The sequence below is a fragment of the Melanotaenia boesemani genome, chromosome 17, assembly GCF_017639745.1.
Source record: "Melanotaenia boesemani isolate fMelBoe1 chromosome 17, fMelBoe1.pri, whole genome shotgun sequence".
NCBI lineage: Eukaryota > Metazoa > Chordata > Actinopteri > Atheriniformes > Melanotaeniidae > Melanotaenia > Melanotaenia boesemani.
Window position 1 is genome coordinate 2,051,063 of NC_055698.1, and position 20,458 is coordinate 2,071,520.

At 39.7% G+C, this 20,458-nt stretch overlaps 1 protein-coding gene across 1 annotated transcript in view; it reads left to right on the top strand.

Annotated features, from left to right (window-relative positions):
• The first annotated feature begins 4,078 nt into the window (after window positions 1–4,078).
• The window catches only part of col28a1a (collagen, type XXVIII, alpha 1a), a 32,052-nt gene continuing 15,672 nt past the window's right edge, over window positions 4,079–20,458 (top strand). Inside the window, exons 1-15 of the mRNA XM_041966913.1 lie at window positions 4,079–4,159; window positions 5,170–5,747; window positions 6,381–6,440; window positions 10,659–10,712; window positions 10,811–10,855; window positions 12,244–12,270; window positions 12,589–12,633; window positions 12,723–12,767; window positions 16,239–16,292; window positions 16,395–16,463; window positions 17,080–17,148; window positions 17,248–17,316; window positions 17,539–17,607; window positions 17,706–17,774; window positions 17,870–17,938. Coding sequence (XP_041822847.1) covers window positions 4,087–4,159; window positions 5,170–5,747; window positions 6,381–6,440; window positions 10,659–10,712; window positions 10,811–10,855; window positions 12,244–12,270; window positions 12,589–12,633; window positions 12,723–12,767; window positions 16,239–16,292; window positions 16,395–16,463; window positions 17,080–17,148; window positions 17,248–17,316; window positions 17,539–17,607; window positions 17,706–17,774; window positions 17,870–17,938 — 1,395 coding nt within the window. The 5' untranslated portion in view covers window positions 4,079–4,086. The remainder of the gene's footprint in view (window positions 4,160–5,169; window positions 5,748–6,380; window positions 6,441–10,658; window positions 10,713–10,810; window positions 10,856–12,243; window positions 12,271–12,588; window positions 12,634–12,722; window positions 12,768–16,238; window positions 16,293–16,394; window positions 16,464–17,079; window positions 17,149–17,247; window positions 17,317–17,538; window positions 17,608–17,705; window positions 17,775–17,869; window positions 17,939–20,458) is intronic.

Genomic DNA, 20,458 nt, shown 5'->3' on the forward strand with positions numbered 1-20,458 from the left:
CAGAACCAAAAACGGCTTGTTTACTGCAAATAAACAATGAAGCAACACCAAGTTTATGCAGTCTCAGGGTTTCTAATCTGGTTTTCACCAGCATCTGTCCAGTATGAGCAGCAGGGGAGGCAGCCAGAAATCCAGCACCGATCAATGTAACATCCTTTCTTCGGTTAAATGGTTTCTCTGTTTGCTTTCACACTGCAAGCGAATTGATTTACTTGTGATCTCGCAGGTAAATGTTATAAAAAAAGATTTCTACAGAATATCAGGTGGCAGAAAAACATGCCAGCAACACTGGCTGATGTGTCTGTCTGCTAACTAGTGATGGACTGGTATCATGGTTGGCATTAGTTTCACTGTAAAGAGCCTCATGACTGCAGTGGGACTAAATTAAATGTGGACTACCTAAGCAGGCTGAAGGTGGAGGTGCAGATTTGTTAATGCTTTCACATTTAAATTGCTCATAGTAATACTTAATTTTCTGCATACATGACATTGTGATTGATGTGAAGCCAGATGCTTTGATGGTTGTGGAATATGTAACCTGACATTCAAAGGGAGGTGGATCACTCAGGGTGTGGACGGAGAAACTTTGAATGGCGAATGCTGCTGGGGCGATGGGAAGAGACGGGTGGTAAATCTGGTGGTGGCACTGTCTGCAGACAGCGCTGTGTTAAGACAACACAGCCAGGCGGCAACAAAGACAATGCCATACTGCGAGTTTAGAGAGCACTTCCTGATGTATTTTGATTAGTCCGAGCTTTTGAAGCACACAGTTATACACAAAGTCGCCCTCCTGTAACAGGCTTGATCTGGAGCACCACCAGCAATGGGTAAAACAATCGCTGCTACGTCCTCACAGATACTAAAGTACAGCACAAAAAAAATTATGTTAACCCTTATGTCCTCCTCTGGCATTTTTGTACGTTTCTCTCAACTTTTTTTACTGTGTGACATAGTTTATAGTTCATTTTTTAAAATCTGATGTCTCTTGTCCACATACAAAAACTCTTTAAATACCAGTTTGATCATTTCAGTTATAGCATTGTTTATTAAAACAAACAAACAAACAAACAAACAAACAAACAAACAAAAAAACAACCCCAAAACGGAAAAATAATCCATATGATAAATTTCAGGATGATGGGCCACCACATCCCAAAGCTGCTCTACTGGACTGAGATCTGGTGGCTGTGGAGGCCGTTGGAGTCCAGTGAACTCATCGTCATGTTCTAGAAAGCAGGTGGATATGATCTGAGCTTTGTGACATGGTGCATTATCCTGCTGGAAGTAGCATGAGAAGATGCTCCACTGTGGTCATAAAGGGATGGACATGGTCAGCAACAATACTCAGGTAGACTGTGCTGGTTAAACCAGGCCACGTTGGTACTAAGGGGCCCAAAGTGGGCCAAGAAAATCTCCCCCCACCATTACACCAGCAGCAGCCTGAAGTGTTGATCCAAGGCAGAATGGATCCATGTTTTCATGATGTTTCCAGCAAACATTAAAGCTTGTGTTTAAGGTGACTTTAGAGAGCTGCTTCTTCTTAGCAGCAGTGTCTTCCCTCATTTCCCGGGTACTGCTAACTTGTTCCAGAAGGATCAGGTGCAGCCCGCAGACACATCGGTGATTTATGTCAGGCATTGGGCATGAGGCCTGAACCGAGCCTGTCTGTTTGAATTATGGAAGCAGCTAATAGAAGTTTTGCATACCGACGTCCCTCTGGTACAGCTCCTTACAGCCGCGCTACATTTTTAAGTTGCTGCTCTGGACATGAGTCAATAAAGATTAGACTTTAAACATCCAAAATAGACTTGTTTCTCTTCCATATCATGAATCAAACATTTATTTCTGTGGAAGCCGCCGGAGCTGCCTTGTTTTGACCTCCATGTTGCCTCTCCCTCTAATTTCTTTTATCCTTTCCAGTTTATATGGGAGACTAGAGTTCATCTGAAAAACAAAATCATTTCATTATATCCTAAATACAAGGAATAAAATGTTTGTTTTGTGTTATGTTTGACCATAAGATTAAACTGTCAACTGGTTTTCAACTGTTGTTGGTTGTTTATGCAGAAAGATGAACAATACATAAAAATCCTCACCTGTGTAGACATGTTAAGCCAGAGCTTCCTTCCACTTTATTCCTGAAAACAAATTCACATCTAAGCCAAAACTTTTATAACTCTTGTTATATAAAGTCTATTTTTCTGAACTGAACCACCCCCCTTTGTTGTAAATGATATTCTTTATATATATATATATATGTGTGTGCAATTAATTTGACCAACTGCACAACAAAAAATAGCTACCAAGTAATGAAATATAAATAATTAAATGAAAAAACACCCCATTAATCCCTGAAAGAACATTATAGTAATGGGTTCAGCTGCTTTATATAATCATGGATGCAGCCGACAAACCTGCAGCAGCTGTGTGATGCTGTCATGTCAATATGGAGAAAACCTCTGAGGAAGGTTTCCACCACCTGCTTCATCTATCACACCAGGATTAAAGCAGTTCTGGAAGACAAAGGGGTCCAACCAGGTACCTGATAAAGTGCAGAATGAGAATTGAATTATCAGATTTTTCTATCTGGTGAATCTTTTTTATTAAACGCTGACTTATCTGAGCAGGTTTAACTAAACAACTGGACAAAATTTATTGTGTTATGAGCAAAATGAAGTAAAGAAGAAAAGATCATTCCTTTTTATTAAAACCACAGAAACGGACCACCATGATGCCTCCAGAGGCTGAACTGTGAGCTAATCTCAACTTTGCATGTGGACATTTTTTTATCTTGGACTTTTTGGCAACCAGGACTGACAAGAGGTGGAGCTGGACAAAGTTAGACCACTAATACAGCTTGTTTTGTCTCTTGTTGTTCTTGAAAAGAACTTCTTCATAGTAAAAGCAGTGAATCTGTCCTTTCTGGGAAAAAAAAGTCAAAATATCAGGATATGCTCCAGATGATATTATTAAGTTGTTAAAATGACCTTGACTGAGTTTTAACTGTAAGAACATGTTGAAAATAATATTTTTTCCCCCTTGTTCTCATTGTGAGTTTTATTGTGAAGGTAGAAACAGGAAGTTGCTGCAGGTTTGAATCCCTGACTGCTGCCCGAGCCTCTGCAGGATCAGTCTCTGCTGTCCCACTGATCACACTGCAGAGCTGCTGCTTCATCTCATTGGTGGAATAACTTTGTCTCTTCATTGAAACACAGGTATGTGACCTCATGGCAAATTATGGGATGTTTTTAACTGCTCCAAACTCAGTAATATTATTTTTATTTATTCATTTTAAGTATTGTTATTCACACCATTTCTGTATTTCTAGTGGTTATTGTGGCATCAGCAGCAGCACAAGGAAACTTTGTTTTCAGCTTTAAGAGCATTGTGATGACAGATTTTATGGTTATTATCACAAGTAAAGTTCATTTAGTGGGATCTGTTTCATAGCAAGCAGAGACTGTTGGAACTGTGTTTGTAAATGATGGTAAATCCAAAACAGATGCAGTAAAACAAATAACAGATTCATTCATATTAGCAGTAACAGAGAAAGTTGTAATAATAGCAGTAATAAAAATAAACTGATCAATAATATGATCCACAGTTCAGAGTCCTGTTGTTATTAAATTATTATTTATCTTTTATTTTACATTAACTGGAGCAAATCACTCCCAGTTACTGAATGTTAAATGTACACATATAATACTGATGACAGTTAAATTTATATTTTGTCTCTGGATTAATACCTGAGTTGTTCATTCCTAGTTGACTATAAGCACAGGAAGTGTTTGAGGGGTAAACCATTAGCAGTAGAATTAGTATGTAGTAGCTTTTACTATTTTAAAGGTTGAAGCAGCATTTCGCCATCATCAGTGCTCCGGGATGAAGATCAGCTTGTCATGTCGCCCTCTAGTGTTGACATGAAGTAACTGCAGCTCTGCGACAGTCAGCTGTGTCTAACAGAAGGACAATTCACCACTAAAGCTGCTCTAATCTTTTCTGTTTTTTCCAGGCTGGGCTGCTGACTCTACAATGGCAGCGCACTGGTTTGCGAAGATTCTCATGTTTGTTCTGGTGCTGTCGAGCATGACCGGATGCCAAGGCAGAAGAAAGAAGGGACAGAGAGATGATAACCAGGTCATCGTCAATGAACTTAAAAGTGAGTTTTCTTTCAGCTTGTTGACCTTTAGTGGAGAGATTAAGTGTGTGTAATAGCTGTGTGTACATCCAAGCGCTGCTATGGCTTTAATGTATTCGTTTTGTTGTACAAAGATACTAATAATGTTGGTATTTGTTTTTTGTTTTTTCCCCCCTTTTTCATCTTTGGGCATTAACCAAATTTTCCACTGATTGAGAAGATTTCCTAAATCCATCTTTCTCCACAGGACTTATCAGAACCAGGTCTTTGACTGTATGGATTGTGACGTTGTTGGTTGTCTTCATCCACCTCTTGCTTTTTTTTTATCTGTGTGACACAGTGTGACACGTCTACAAGTGACATCTAACTTGAGTGTCCTCCATCTTTATCAGTTTAACCAAAGATGTGGAGAGTTCTGATCTTAGTTTCAGACATTATTGGCTCTCCAAAGCATGTTTCCAGCTATGGCAGTGCAGCAGACTGCTGGTGGTCCCTCTTCCACCAACCAATTTAACTCAACATTGTTTTCAGTCACTAGTAGTATGGTCCTCATCCAACCATTTAAAACCAAAATATCTCCAGACAGCACACGTCATCATGTTCACCTTCAGTGTCTGCTATGGCTTCACTTTCTGAATTTTCTCTGCCCATTTTCTCCGCTCAACATCTACAACAACACAGCTGCTCTGCTGCAGGTTTAGTGGTGCAGCAGTGAAAAAGGTCCCCCCTCAAACAGCTTCCCAACAATGTTTATACTGTTTAACAAAAATAAAGACTAACTTTTATATCACCCGGAATGAGATGCTACATAATTAAAACTGGATTGAATTTAATCACATGATCAGTCAATCACACACCAGTGGCGGTGCTGTCCTCCTATGAGAAGGAGTCTTTTCCCATGGAACACTCTATCATCTTGAGGAGGCAGATTCCAGCCTCCAGCCATGCACTGAGTACAACCAAAAACTGCCCAAGAGAAGTTGTAGTAAACGGGTGCTTGAATAAGTCTGTTTCTTTTTCTTCCTGCCCAGCCCTCATCTGCCCGGTGGAGATCATGTTCATCGTAGACAGCTCAGAGAAAGCCAAATCTCTGCTATTTGAGCAACAGAAGGAGTTCATCCTGCGCTTCAGCACTAAGCTGATGCAGCTCCAGTCGCCCGGCTGGCGGATCCGCCTGCGCCTGGCCGCACTGCAGTACAGCAGCACCGTGTTGGTGGAGCACAACTTCAGAGACTGGCAGGACCTGGATGTCTTCCAGAGTCGGGTGACCTCCATGGCTTTCATTGGCCATGGCACATATTCCGCCTACGCCATCACCAATGCCACCAAGGTGTTCCTGCAGGAGACGTCGCCCAGCAGCCTCAGGGTGGCGCTGTTGATGATGGACGGAGTTGACCACCCACGCAGCCCCGACGCAGTGGCAGCTGCTGCAGAGGCCAAACAGCACAACATCAGGGTGTTCGTCATCCAGCTGTCCCCACCATCACCCAAACAGGACGCCATAGACACAAAGCTGCGATCCATCGCCACCGCGCCCCCACAGCAGTACGTCCTCAGCCTCACTGACAGCCAGCTGGATGATAAACTCTTCACCGAACTGGTACGTGGAGTTCCTGGCAATCAGACGCAGGGAAGAGAATAGAAAAAGATAACAGATTTACAACACAGACAATACAGTTTATAACTAATACAACAGCAGCTGTTAAAAAAAGAACATTTCTAAAGACTTAAATGCAGATGTTAACTTAAATTGCTTTCTTCTCTTCTTTCAGGATACAGTTGTAAAGACTGGGGTGAGTATCATAAAGTGTTTGATTACCTGATTGTATGAGAGTATTTACTGTGATGATCACAGTAAAAACTCAAGTTTCTTTAATCTGAAGTATTTATTTTTTTCCCCTTTAAAATAACGTGAAATATAAATAAACAATGATAATTTGCATAAATGTGCTGCTTTTAACTGTGTGATGTCAGAATTATTGCAGTGCCAAAAGTATCCACTAGGGGCAGATTTTTTTTTTTTGTTGTTGTCTTTGTTTTGTTTTGTTTTTACCATAAAGTGTTGCAATAGGTCTCAGAAACTGGATGTATCTAATATTATACACCAGGCGGTAAGGGGTTATTACTTGTTTTTTATGCATGGAAGTCTGCAGGTGTACACACCCCCACAAATGATAATAAATGGCTCTACTAGCATATCATAGACATAATGAAAAACATATTTTCTATTTCTTTATTTCAGTGTCCACAGCCAAAGACTTGTCTGTGTGAAAGAGGGGCGAAGGGTCACCCTGGAAGTCCGGTAGGTGTCGTATAGTAAGCTCCTTTGGAATAAATAGAATAAATAAATTTGTTTGAGGGAGTTGATTTGAACATAAAAGCAAACAAAAAAAGGAAAAAAAAAAAAAGAAAGAAAATGAAGCCCAAAAAATAATAACAGCAAAAATTTCCTTGTTCAAAAAAAGTGGGAAGAAGCCAACACTTCTTTAATCCCTCCCCTTCTCCATTCCAATAATAAACACGAGGCAATGCCATACATTACGTTATAGTATACGGAAACTATGTAGTAATAAAAAATAATGCAAATACAATGACAATAATACCAGCTATATAATAATAGTAGTAGTATCAGTAACAAAAGACATAGTCACCATGCACACCACTGTCCCATTCATTGGTAATATCAGAATATACCATGTATGATGCTGTGCAGTAAAAACTGCATACAATGCAGTGCTGTGATGTCAGTGCAATAACTAGTGCGATTAAAATGACATAATCTTGTTTATATAGAGACATTATCTAACTTACACTGCCTTATAAGTCAAAATATTCAGGATGTAGTTATTTGTACACACTATGTCACATTTTCACAGCTCTGCTACCTGTGAGCACTTTTAGGGTCAGACTTTGACTAATGTTTGCAATCATCAGAAAATGTTTGTCAGTAGCCCAAACATGCTAGCATTAGCATTCACACCAACTGCAGCAGCCTTTGTTCACAAACAGCAGCTGCATTCAGGAACATTTTCACACATAAATTAAATGTAAATAGCTGAAACTCTCCCAGCTTGAGGTCTGTGTTTGGACATTGATATTTGTCTTTGTAATTCATGGATAATTTGCAGGTCTTTTCGCCTTTCTTTACAAATACCGACGTTTTAGCTGCAACCCTGACTTACCACCCCTCAACCCTCATGATGGCTGATTCCAGTGCTTAGTTGTTCTTATTGTCTGAAAAGAACTACACAAAATGGCACAATAGTGTCAAGTAGGTCTCATTTCGGGTGCATACATAAGTGCTTGAATCATGAGCTGAGTTTCCAACAAGGTTTATTCAGCAAAGAATAAAATGACAAGACTCACCAGCTGCTTGTGATCTAAACAGCATCAGTAAACTCACTTAACAGACTGGCACCGTCCCAGTACACTTACAACTTTTAGCATGGTACCACCATCCACTGGCAAAACTATTCTATTCCCCTCAAACCAGTTAATGTAATGTTTCTGTTCAAATTGCTTTCTTTGGTTTTCTTGGTCAACCTGAGATTCAGGTCCTCATGCAGGACGGTCCATTTGAGTTAGAATAAACCTGAAGTGAGATGTTTGTGGTTCTCTGTGACCCAGACCGCCATGGCACATAAAACATGTTTATATGGAAAAGATGGTGCAGGAGGAAAGAAAAAAACAAGGGTTGTTAAAGCAGACCATAATAATGAATACTGTGGGAAACTAAATGGAAATCATTTAACTGGTTTATGATGGATGGTGTGTGAAACCACAACACTACAGCTAAATTCTGGTGTTCACCAGAAGCAGGAGGTATTATCTGGGGTTTAGAAAATAAATTACAGTTTATCTGTTGTTGACAGTATTTCATTTACACCCATAACATTTTTTATGTGTTATGAGTAAACTCATCAGACTCATTTCTGATGTCTGACTACACTTGAAAAACCACCAAACCTGAGAAGATTCAGACTTTAATCAAGTGAAATGATCTGCTAGAACACATAGAGAAAATTACACTTGGTAAGATTCCCTGAAAAAGGAAACATTTCTAAGCTTTACTCAAGCAGGAAATATCTTAAATTAAGATAGTTCTTTCATTTTTATCGTTAAAAACGAGAACAAGAATTTACACCAAATAAAATCAAGAAAAATGAGTCAGATTCTGAAAAATGAGACAGCATCCTCATCCTCATCTTCATCCTCCACTCTTCTGGTGGTGTTAACCTCCATGTAGTCCCAGCTGCTGGGGCAGACTGATGGAAACATGGCAGTAACACGCCAACAGCCAAGGTGGGTGAACTGACTTTATCAGGATGAAGCAGGAATCGAGCCGCCACCCTTCCAGTGACTGGATGACTCGCTGGACCTCCTGAGACGCTGCCATCCTCAGCTGTCCCATCTGCACTGGCAGATTATTTCACTCCATTATCGTCTAAATCTTCTCAGGACAAGTGTTTTTTTCTCATATAAAGATTTTTGGTCCTGAAACAGGTTTCACAGCTAAACTGGGTGTGAAAGAGAAATGATTTAACTTAATGAGTGTAAAATAACCCATATTAGGATTTAGTAACTAGGTAAGAAATGAAAGACACCTGTAATAATCCACATTCTGCTCTCGCCTTGTACATCGCTCTCTAAACACGATCATAACTGACTGAATATAAGATTAAGACTTGGTTCGACACACAAGGTTTCCAGTGATAAAAATGCTGTACAGGTGGACGGACCGGTGGGAAGTTCTCTCCTGCATTAGTTAGCATCGGGTATAAGCCGTGATATTCTGTGACATGGTCAGCAGCCGATACTTTAAAAGGTTTTTATTACTTCTACACCAGCTTCCCACCTGGCTGTGGTTATATCTGCTGGCTTCAGGCTGACTTGTACTTCCTCAGCCACACAGAGCCCACAAATCCCCTCACAGTGTTTTTGTTATCCCCTGATAGCCAGGCATTCTCTCAGACTCAACACTGGGGCTGGTGGCCTCTACGAGCAGGTGCAGCTGTTTCCAAAGCACGACGAGGAAAGATGTCCAGGGCATGTTTCCCACAATGAAAGTGTAGCAGGTGGTCAGACGGCTGTTTTTACAGGCGGCGGTACTGAAGAGAGCCTCTCTGAAAGAAACGAAGGTCAATGGTGGAGGATTAGACATGAACAAACACAGGCTGTGATAATCTGAGAACCTGATCCATTGAAGTCCAGGTTTGTCTTGGGCAGAGGTCACGGACAGGTCGATCTGGGAATGCCCTCTCTCTTCTCTCTACATCCATCAGAGGTCTGATGATGTTTTAAAATGAGTAAAACAAATCTTGGAAAACGCATTAATGTTGAAGATTCTCGTCCTGACAAAGAAAAAGTAAAGTTTCCTGCAGTTTCATACAACCTAACCTCCTGATTTAAGTCCAGGAACTTTCTCCAGTGGTAGACTAGACGGTTTAAACTGATGATGTTTCAGATATAAGAGTGTGTCAGCAACCTTGTAGAACACATTTAGCAAATATCACATCTCTACAGAGGAACCCAGTCCCAGGCTACACGTCTGTGATTAAACCATGTAGGTTTTTCAGCATTCTGCAGTCTGTTTTCTAATATTCACTTGAAGCCGTTCGTCACATCTCTGCTGGAATCTTTCTGTTTGGTATGCATGCTTTATTCAAGAGTAAAGTAATCCTAGGAATGAGTAAAGTAATCCTAGGAATATGTAAAGTAATCCTAGGAATGAGTAAAGTAATCCTAGGAATGAGTAAAGTAATCCTCAGAATGATTAAAGTAATCCTCAGAATGAGTAAAATAATCCTCGGAATGAGTAAAATAATCCTCGGAATGATTAAAGTAGTACTAGGAATGATTAAAGTAGTACTAGTAAAGTAATCCTAGGAATGATTAAAGTAGTACTAGGAATGAGTAAAGTAATCCTAGGAATGAGTAAAGTAACTGTGCTACAGTAAAAAGTGAACCTGGCAGGTTTCCAGGTGTTTAATGGAGGTGTTACGCAGGTAAATATCTCTGGAAGCCATCTCTAAACTGGTCATGTTTTTCTTACATTCCCATATAATTGTTTGGTTTGTATTCTGATGCTTGGTGGAGTCTTTTAGTTGAGTTTCCTCCGTCATTTTGCTATGATACACGTTAGCATTGCTGCTTCCGTTACATCTTCTGTACTGAAGGATCTTATGCTGCCTCCAGTACAGTGGACTCTTCTGCTGAAGACGTTACACTGACCACAGGTATGAATGTGGGTCACAAGCTTAGCCTAACTGACTGTAAGTCAAAGTCTGTGACAAATAATCAATGATCAATGAGTTTGTTTTTCAGTTGCAAAAAATGGTCAAATTATCACTGACATGGACTAAATCACCTGATTACAGGGAATTTGTGACAACATGATGTTCACTCAGAAAAAAGTGGTAAAAGAAAAACTATAGCTGGTGTACATGCTGAGTCACCCACAGCAGTCTAAACTTAAATATGGTCATAACTGTTGTGTTTCTGTCTCTTTGCTTTCATGTAGGGGCCACCAGGTGAGCCCGGCTCCACTGGCGCTCCGGGTCCAAAAGGATCTCGTGTAAGTTTCTGTTATTTTCATATTTATAGGGCTGATAACAGAAAGACTCCATGTGGTGTTGTTTGATGAGCTTCTTTGTCTGGGCTCCATCTCTTTAGGGGGATCCTGGCATTAATGGACATCCAGGGGTGGTGGGCATTCAGGTAATCATCAGACCTTTTTCTTTTCTTTTGTACTTTGTTCACAGATCAAAGTACATGAAAGTACTGTTGAGATGTGTTTTGAAGTCATGTTTGGGGATGCAGAACCACTGTTGTCCTAAAAAAAAAACAAATCTGAGTTTAACTCAGATTCAGGTGGAGACCATTCTTTTCACTGTATTGATTTTGTTTTTTAACTCTGGGCATTTAAATTGATTATACTTCCTTGTTTTATACATTTCAAAAGAAATAAAGTAGAATTTGAGGGAGTAACTTATTTGGGAATAGAATAAAAAAGAGATCGCACTGTTGTTTTTTCCACAAAAGAGCATTCCTGAACTTGAAACCGGATGAGTTGTTTCTGCCTCCAGTGTTGTTGAATATCGTGGCTACTAGAATACCTTACTGGGCAGCTGATGTTCTAATCTCATTCAATATTAACATTTTTTTTTTATCAAATATCAACACATGAATAAGTAGTTTATTCCCCCTAATACCCAGAGGAAGAACTCACCTGCAGGCTAACTGGTGGTAGCAAGCTAGATGCTACTAAGTTAGGGATCATTTAGGAGAGCTTATTGTATAAACTGACATACTTTCATCACTAATACTTTTCCTGACAAAACAAAATGTGGTTGAATGTTTGATTAGGTCAAACATTTGCTAATAGCATGATGGCTATTAGCATATGCTAAGCTGGGATGCTGTGTATAATATAAGAAAAAAAAGAATTCAGTGATTTTTAAATCTCATAAACCCATTTTATTCTCAATTAAACATAAACAACATATCAGATGCTGAAACTGAGATATTTTACCATTTCATAGAGCCATTCATATTTTGAATCTGACAACATCAAACATCTGTAAAAAGTTTAAAACAGAAGCAACAAAAGGATGGAATCGATCCACATAAGAAATAACTGGAGGCGCATTTAACAACTAATTAAATAATAATAAAAGAAAACATGAATTAATGAAAAAACTGTCCATAAAACTCGATCGATTTTGTTTTAATGCGTTTTCATTCCTGGGGACAAAAACGACCCTGCTCTCGCGTGACTTATCGATGCTCTGCGAGATCTTAGCATGTTTGTAGACAATCTTTTGAATACTGTATTTCAGAAGTGCCTGTAACGATCATCTGATGAATATAAGTTTGTACGACTTGGTTGGTTTGGCCATTTTTTGCAGCAACAACTTGAGGTGGACTAGTAGTGTGAAATATTTCTATTCATCATTAAGATTCCAGATGAGCTTTTTTATTTCATTTTAACAAATTAAACTATTGATAATATGTCAGAACAGTTGGTTGAATAAATTCTTTCACAATAAAATCTTTGATAATTAGAGTCTGATTCAAATCGTAATGCAAAATTTCCCTTTTTGTAGGGACCACCTGGCAGCAAAGGGGAAAAGGTATGTAAGGTTTAATATTGTGAGATATTCTAATTTATTTTCTAAGTTATAAGTTATAAGTCTTTTTTATCGTGCTGGAATGTAATTATAAAAAGATAAATATGACACATTAATGTATGTTTTAGTCTATTGTGGTGGATTTACAGATGCCTTTGTTATTAGGTTATATTAAATCACATACAGTGCATACACAGACAGTGATTGTTGCCATAGTATTCCTACAGAAAAGCCATCGGAGCTTCATTGTCAGACCGTTTAACTCGGCTCAGTGCCCACATTAGATGGATGCCTGCTCTGATCTCTGCTCACCTTTTCCAGGGGGAAAATGGAAAATGCGGAGTCGAGGGTAAAAAAGGAGAACGAGTAAGCTTTGTGGTTTATTTTCTCTTTCCTCAACTTCCATGATCACAGTCCTGAAGTAAAAATCCTGATGTTGTGCTGTTTGTCAACAGGGTGCTGAAGGACCTTCAGGCCCTAGAGGCCCCAAAGGAGAACAGGTGAAATTTATATTTTATTTCACTGATCAAAATGAAACAGGTAACCCAACAAGATCCCAAAGTCTTGTTATCAGAGGGATTTTTCTACGTTTGGTACGACTATTTACCAGGTCTTTAGACATGTTTGTGCTTAGTGAGGACTAATCTTGGTTATTAGTAATGAAATACACTCATTAGGCAGCAGTCCTTATGGGTTAAGTCAATATTTAGACAAGTTGTTCGCTCTGGTTCTAGTCTTTATCCTAAGACTGCCACACTCAGCTGGAGTCAAAGAGTCAAAGACAAACTCGATGTGCTCGATGTACAGTATGGGAGAAAAGTGCAGAAGGATTCTGTGGTATGGTCAACTAGAAAAGAAAATGACTTAATAAATGCGGTTCATTTACTAAAGGCAGTCCATTGCTCACCTGTTTTCAGATATGAGGAATTCTCTCTCTCTCTCATAAAACTGTAAAATGTTGAGCTTCACAAATGAAAGAAGGTTGGATTCTGGTAGGAAATATGTGCAGTCTTCAGCTGGCAGCCACGTTCAGTCTGATAAAAAGATTAATGAGAAAGACACATTTGGGTGTGTGGTCAGTTTGAAAGATTTCTGTGTCGCCCTGCTTCTGTGCGGAAACAGTCAGTGCTGCAGTGAAAGCGACACACTCCTGGGCCATCTTCTGCTCTGCACTTGTGGAATGTGAGCTGTGGATTAGGTCTTAACCCCCTCCTAATATAGCTTTTCTAAAGCAGAGAATCCAAGCTTGCAATGTTTGGTTGAAGTGTTTGAGCAGACGTTGTCCCAGTGGATTAGGATTTGGGCACATATTATTCATTCCCTCTCTCCTTAAATGCTTGTTGCCCCCTTCAACATCAGTAGAACAACAGGAGCCATCATCAGAGTGCCACAAGGTTTCATGTCAATCTAGTCTGTCTCCATTTCCCATGAAATCTACCTGCATGCACCGCCAAAAGTTTATCCATGTATCTGTTGTTGTATATATTCACTATCAAGTATCTCCAGCCGGCATCCCTCAAACACTTTTAAACAGCAGGTTCAGATTTTTGAGGTGCCTCAGTTTAAAGCACTAACTGGTGTTTTCTTAGTCTGACTGGTAAAAGGAAGATCAGGAGAAAAATCAGAGCAACATATTTTTTTTGCAATTTCTTTAACTCATAGAGCTCGAGTGACGCAGACCAGTGCCACAACTGAAATGCAGGAAGGAAAATACAATCATGACAAGGCACCCGGTGTGGTCTTCTGCTGCATTTTAATTCAGAAAACTGCTGCTCGCTGGATATTTTCTCTTTTTCACACCATTCTCTGGAAACCCTGGAGATGGTTGTGTGTGAAAATCCCAGTAAATACTCAGACCAACAACCATGCCACATTCAAAGTCTCTTAAATCCTCTTTCTTCCTCATTCTGATGCTCAGTTTGAACTTCAGCAGCATGACTAATGTCCACTAGTACCCACTCAGCCCTACCGCCGGACACCACACCACCCCAGTTTCGATTGTTCCCATTAGAATAGGGGCAACTGAGGCCGCGTTCAGTGTGGGCGGGATCGTCTTAGCATGGCGGTCAAGTCATTTGTTTGTGACACATACGGAACAACACTGGAGGACGTCGAGGCCATGCTTTACGTGCACCGTCCAGCTCGCTCTGGATTTTTCCATCAGCCAACAAGCACAAACAGGTCTCCACCTGTGTTGGACCATGGTGCTTTTGAAACAACATCTCTGCTGCCACTGCAGCCAATGTACAGTCACAGCTTCGGGGTTTTAAAGATGGTGGGGTCAGGAGTCGCTCTAATGACTTGCCCCATTACATCAAATTATGGCCAATAATGGCCTGCTATCTCAGTTTTCGGCCCGACACCTGCACCTTCAGAACCCTGACGGAGTAGGTGCTAAAAATGTGTCTGCTCACTCCGGTGAAATCCTGATGGGAACACCTACAAATCGGGAGGGGTGGTGTCAGGCTGGGGTAAGTGGGTACTAGTGGGAAAAGGCTATAAATTTGATAAGCTGCTGCCATGTGATTGGTTGATTTGATATTATTGTTAACAAGAAGTTGAACAGGTGGAGCTGATGAAGGGAAGAGTGTGTGTATAGTGCTATAAAAACCCAGAACAAGACATGGTTGCATTTGCAAGATCGTTTAAAAATGTTATAGAAAGGTAAAACCAGTAAAAATAGATGTGGCCAATTTATGTTTAGAAACAAAACATAAAAATATTGCATAATCTTTCTAGAGGTCAAACACAAATGAAAAATGTTAAAAATATTTTGAAAAAGTGACCTTGACAGATTTCTGTTAAGCTTTTCTCATTTCTAGGCTCCTGGCTGCTTTGCACTAGCTGCTATAAAAAATGACATAAGGGGGGTATTTGGAGGATTCAGTGCTCAGTATCATCGATATCAGCTTAGCTTGTCAGATTTAAGTCCTCCAACTAGAAGCAGAGAGAATCCAGATCCCCCCCAAAGTCTAATCACTTGCTCTTTATTCCATCTCTGAGAGTTCCTGAAAATTTTTATCAAAATCCGTCCACAACTTTTCTAATAATACCATATGGGGCTTTCAGAAACCGGGGCCAGTTTGTGAAATGGTGCAGGTCCACCTCAGCCCTCTCCGTTTTGGCTTTCAGGAGTACCGGCTGGATGGTGCTGAAGGCACTGGAGAAATTATGATGATGATGATGATGCTCATCCTCAGAATCATGTTTTGATTCCCAGAGTCCCGCCAGGTTTCTGCAGCTGAGCCAGAGCACGGTGTAGCAGGAAGGTAACTGCATCTTCCACTCCGATGCCAGACCGGTAGGCAAACTGCAGTGGATTAATGGAGGGTCCCACCGTGGAGTGGAGGTGTTCCAGGATCAGTCTCTCCAGGGTCTTCATCAGATGGGATGTGAGAGCCACCTGGTGCGATTTTTTTTGCTACCACACAGGAGGTCTTCCAGAGCTGTGGTTCCACCTTCAGCTTGAGGCTTGGGTTGAAGACCTCCTCCAAATCGCCACACACTTCATGTGGACTGGTAAACCTGGTGAACATATCTGTGAACCTGGCTCATACCACTACCGTCTGTCCTTTTCCTTCTTTCACAAAATGGTTGATCCCAGTCTTTCCTTGCATGTGACTGGTTGCAAAGGGTGCCAGTCAAAATAAAGTCCCCCCTCCTTTTAAACATTCAGCTCTCGTGAGCGGGAGCTGGGTCTTCTCATTCACTACAAAGATTCGGCTCGTTCGTGAACAACACATTCTTGTTCACAATAAGTTATTTAGCTCAGCTCATGTCTAATTTGAGTGCTGCTTTGAGACTGATCTTGAGCAACAAAATAAAAACAAAACATCCACCTAACATGATGGTGCTTGCTTGGTGAATGCTGTTGAAAAAACCATCATGAACCACGACATGCTAATGAAATTCAAGTTCCTTTTCCCTTTTTTAAAATCACATCTTGCTTCATTGTTTTGTTCCTTTTTTAGGGATCCAGCGGGGCTCCTGGAGAACAGGGACCTGAGGGGCCATCTGGACCTAAAGTATGGACTGTGGGAATGAGCATCAGATACTTTATATAAATTACTTTATTAACAAGTTTAGTTATGAGAAATTTTAAGAGTTTATTTCCACTTGTTTTAAAGGGTGAGCGTGGACCAAGGGGGGCAGCTGGACCTCCAGGAGAGAATGGCGTTGGAATTGCAGGTCCCAAGGTAAATCCATAATTTACTTCACATTTGATGAAATGAGGATTGTTGCCTTAAGGCCCATTTATACTCGATGCAGAAGACAGATACACAGACGGACGGACAGTTTCGTCCGTTTTCTGAGTTGGTTACGCACATAATTTTGTCCGTTTTCCCAGAGCTTAGCTATCCATCCCTTGATGTAGAAAACGGAGCAATACCACCAAAAATCTGAAAGAATTAAACCAGAAAAGAAGAAGAGGAAAAACAAAACAAAAACAGGAGAATAAAGACGAAGACTGTAAAACAGTGAAAACTGTGCAAGCTTTTTTAGACAGGGAATGTGAGTGTTTAGGGTGTGTTGGGCAGTTGGAAACAACTTTAAAGCGATGTAGTATGGCAACTGATGTCAGATCGCAGGCGTTAACTCTGAAATCAGCACTGCCCACTAGTGGAGGAATTGACTTAACAACCATGGCAACGTAAAAGATGCATGGAAGTATGAGGAAGGCGACGTATGACGTTTGAAACAGACGTCGCTATGTACATACGTTAAGGAGTATAAATGGGCCGGTACTTGGGAAGGCCAGGCCATGCCTTATATACAACTTGTTTAACTTCTATTTTGTTATTTACTTCTCAGGGTGACAAGGGGAACCATGGAAGACCAGGCCCACCTGGACCAAAAGGTCTTGGTGAGCCAGGGATGCCTGTGAGTTAACGCATTTAGGTTTAGGAACTGCTGAGTGGTTTTTGAATTTCAGTGAACATCTTTTAAAGGTCAGTAATATTTTTGTTTTGATGTGTTTAGGGATCACCAGGACCTTCAGGGATGCAAGGGCCACCAGGGCTTCCAGGTGAGGGTCTCCCAGGGCCCAAGGTAAGTTCACAAACATACCTTGTTACTATGAATAATGCGGATATCTTCATTTATTAGTATTCTTAATTCACAAAGTAGACCTATTTTTTTTTACCTTTAATTGTGTTATAATAAGTAAACAATGTTTTTACTATTTGGACTCTAAGCTTTCCTTGAGTCAAATCTCAGCACTGAAATGAGATCTCACCAATTTCATCATATTTCACCTTGCTCGTCTTTCAGGGTGAGAGGGGGTTTGATGGTCCAAAGGGTAGTCGGGGGCCTCCAGGGCTTTGGCTCAAAGGTGATAAGGTATGGCTAACTGTCAGTAGAACTGCAAACACATGTAGCATAAAGCTGTGATGCCATAAAGGGCGATATACCTCACCTATTACCAATCTGACTCTCAGGGAAACGTTGGTGCCCCTGGGTTTCCAGGTTTGGTGGGATTTCCAGGTGTCGGCATTCAAGGAGAAAAGGCAAGGCTGTTAAAAAAATGGAGCTTTTGCCCACTGTGTTTACCACATGCTTGCATGATGACATTTTAAATGAAACATTTCTCTCATGGCTTTAGGGGGACCAAGGGCCTACTGGCCCTTCTGGACCCAGAGGACCTCCAGGAATGGGTGCTGCTGGACCAAAGGTCAGTAACAGAGTTTTGAAATAAAACAGAAACTGACCTTTGTTTGTGGAGAAATCAGGGAATCCTCTTATTTTTGTCTTGACTTAGTCAATATTTGTTGCACAATGTTTGATTTTATTACAATTACAATGGGTTGCAGAGTTCTTCAGTCAACCAAGGTTACTGTTAAATATGCTACAGTAATAAAGTTTGACTTTACATGATATGATGGAGAGCTAAGAGAAGAGTTCTCCATAAGAAATCATATCAAACTTGGCCAAATAGCTTTTAAAATATTTGATTAAATATGATAATAAAAATGTACTTAAATGCAGGCTAACCAGTGTAGTCAGTGCTAAAAAAAAGTGAGATCGGACTTGATAACTTAATAATAGCTACATTTATATAGTTAATATTTAATTTATTCTATTAAAACTAATCAGATCAAATTTTCCAGCTGACATGTTCACATGGACGCCGGATAAAGTGATTCCATCAGGTTCATTTGATTGTAATGCTTTGACATATGTGATGTGAATTAATTTAGCAGAAGAAAAAGACAACAGGGAAGATTAAATTCTATTAAAATCTTTTTTGAAAACTTCTTTTGATAGAAAATTCATTCTAGTCAAAGCTGATCAGGTAAGTTGAGGTGTTTACATGATGCCTTTTTATTCTGATAGGACATTTGTTCAAACATGCTCCAAATAAATGTAGCTAATGTTTTGATTTACACAAACCATGTTTACATGCACAAAATTTCTTCATCTGAATTACAGTTCTGACCTAATATTAGTGCGACATGTACTGTTTACACTAATGTAATAAAAAAAACAGTTATTCTGATCATGACTTGTGTTTACATGCATCACGTTTGAACAGAATAAATCATCAGCAATCAGCATATTTAGCACATGAAGACTTTTAATTTTGACTTTAGCTCTGAATACTTGTGTCCATGTAAACATGTGATGATGTTCAGGTTGCTGCATGTAACACGAGACCTACTACTGATGTCAGATGTACGGATGCTACCTGCCAGTGGTGGATTTGTGTAATGTTGGCTACATATAGATTGGCCCAGAGGAATTAGAAATGAGACTTTCTTTGATTTCTTTACAGTATTTTGACAGTTTTATAGAAAGTTAAATTTTACATTTAGTTAATAGATAATAGGAATAACAAAAATAAATAAATAAAGTTCTCAACAGATTATATGGATGGAAACTTACAGCCACAGTTCAATTTAAGAGGTGCACAGACTCAATAACATCCAGTATTACATCATCTGTTGTTATACTTTTAAGGCGGATTTATACTCGCGCGGCATCTGTGTGGGGTCGTTGGTGAGTTTGCTCTCGTACTCGTAGGGTGAACGCGTCGTTGTGGTGTTGTGTTGCAGTTTTTCCACCTTCCACCATCTGAAGGTGGTAGCATGGGTGGTTTTGGCCGGTAAACTCTCCAGGTCGGAGTTCTTTTGATGGTTCACTTTAGTTCGGTGGTATTTCCTGTTTTAAAACAACAATGGCGTCCAGTACAGTTCAGCGTCTTTATTAGCTTGTGAAAGAAAAAGAAGAAATAATTCAATCAGCCTCTCATCAACTTGATTCACTGGTTATTGTTTTAACTGTGGTTACCACACAAATTCAGCAAGAAGATCCAGATATCTGGCAACACGTGATCCCAAACTGACCAATCACAAGGGAGAACCTCCGCGTAACCATCTGCGTAGCAAGGGTGCACGTCAGGTCTGGAAGAGGTGCACGTCGAGCCTCTGGGGACCTACGCCGAGCCTACGGCGGTTATGCAGACGCTGTGCGACCATAAATCCTCCTCTGTTGTTCTGTTATGGAGGACTGAAACTGCTAAAATTAAAAATAAATACAGAAATATAAAAACAACAAACAAATTGAAATGCCAAAAAATTATACAAAAAAAAGTCAAAATGAATACGCTTGGAAAAAATGAGCAAGAAAATTCAAGAGTGGAAATAATGATGATATAAATATGACTGAATTAAGAAAGTGTCAATAGATAAATAAATAAATAAATAAATAAATAAAATGTTAAATGAAAATACAGAAATAAATGTTTTGAGGATAAGAAAATTTTAAAAGAAAATAATACAGAAATAAATACACGCCTTAAAATAAAGGAGGAAAAATGTTTAAAAATCTCTAAATAAATAAAATAAATTCAAATGAAAATGACATGAAAAAGTAAATAAATATAAATAAATATGAATATTAACACAAAGTTAAATTAAAACAGCTGAAAATGACTTAAAAAAGGGATGTTTTATAGGTTTTCTAACTTTTTTGTATAATTTTTCGGCATATCAGTTTGTTTATTGAGCCATTTTTAGATTTCTTTATTTATTTAAATTTGGCCGTTTCGGTCCTCCGTATTTACATATCAAGAATCTTAGCTTTTCACTGCTGTATGACATGTGTAGGTACTTGAAGGGGAGACTGAGTAAAATAAATATTAATCTGTGCTGTCAGGCCCACGGGACGACTGCTATGGACGGGTTAAATGACG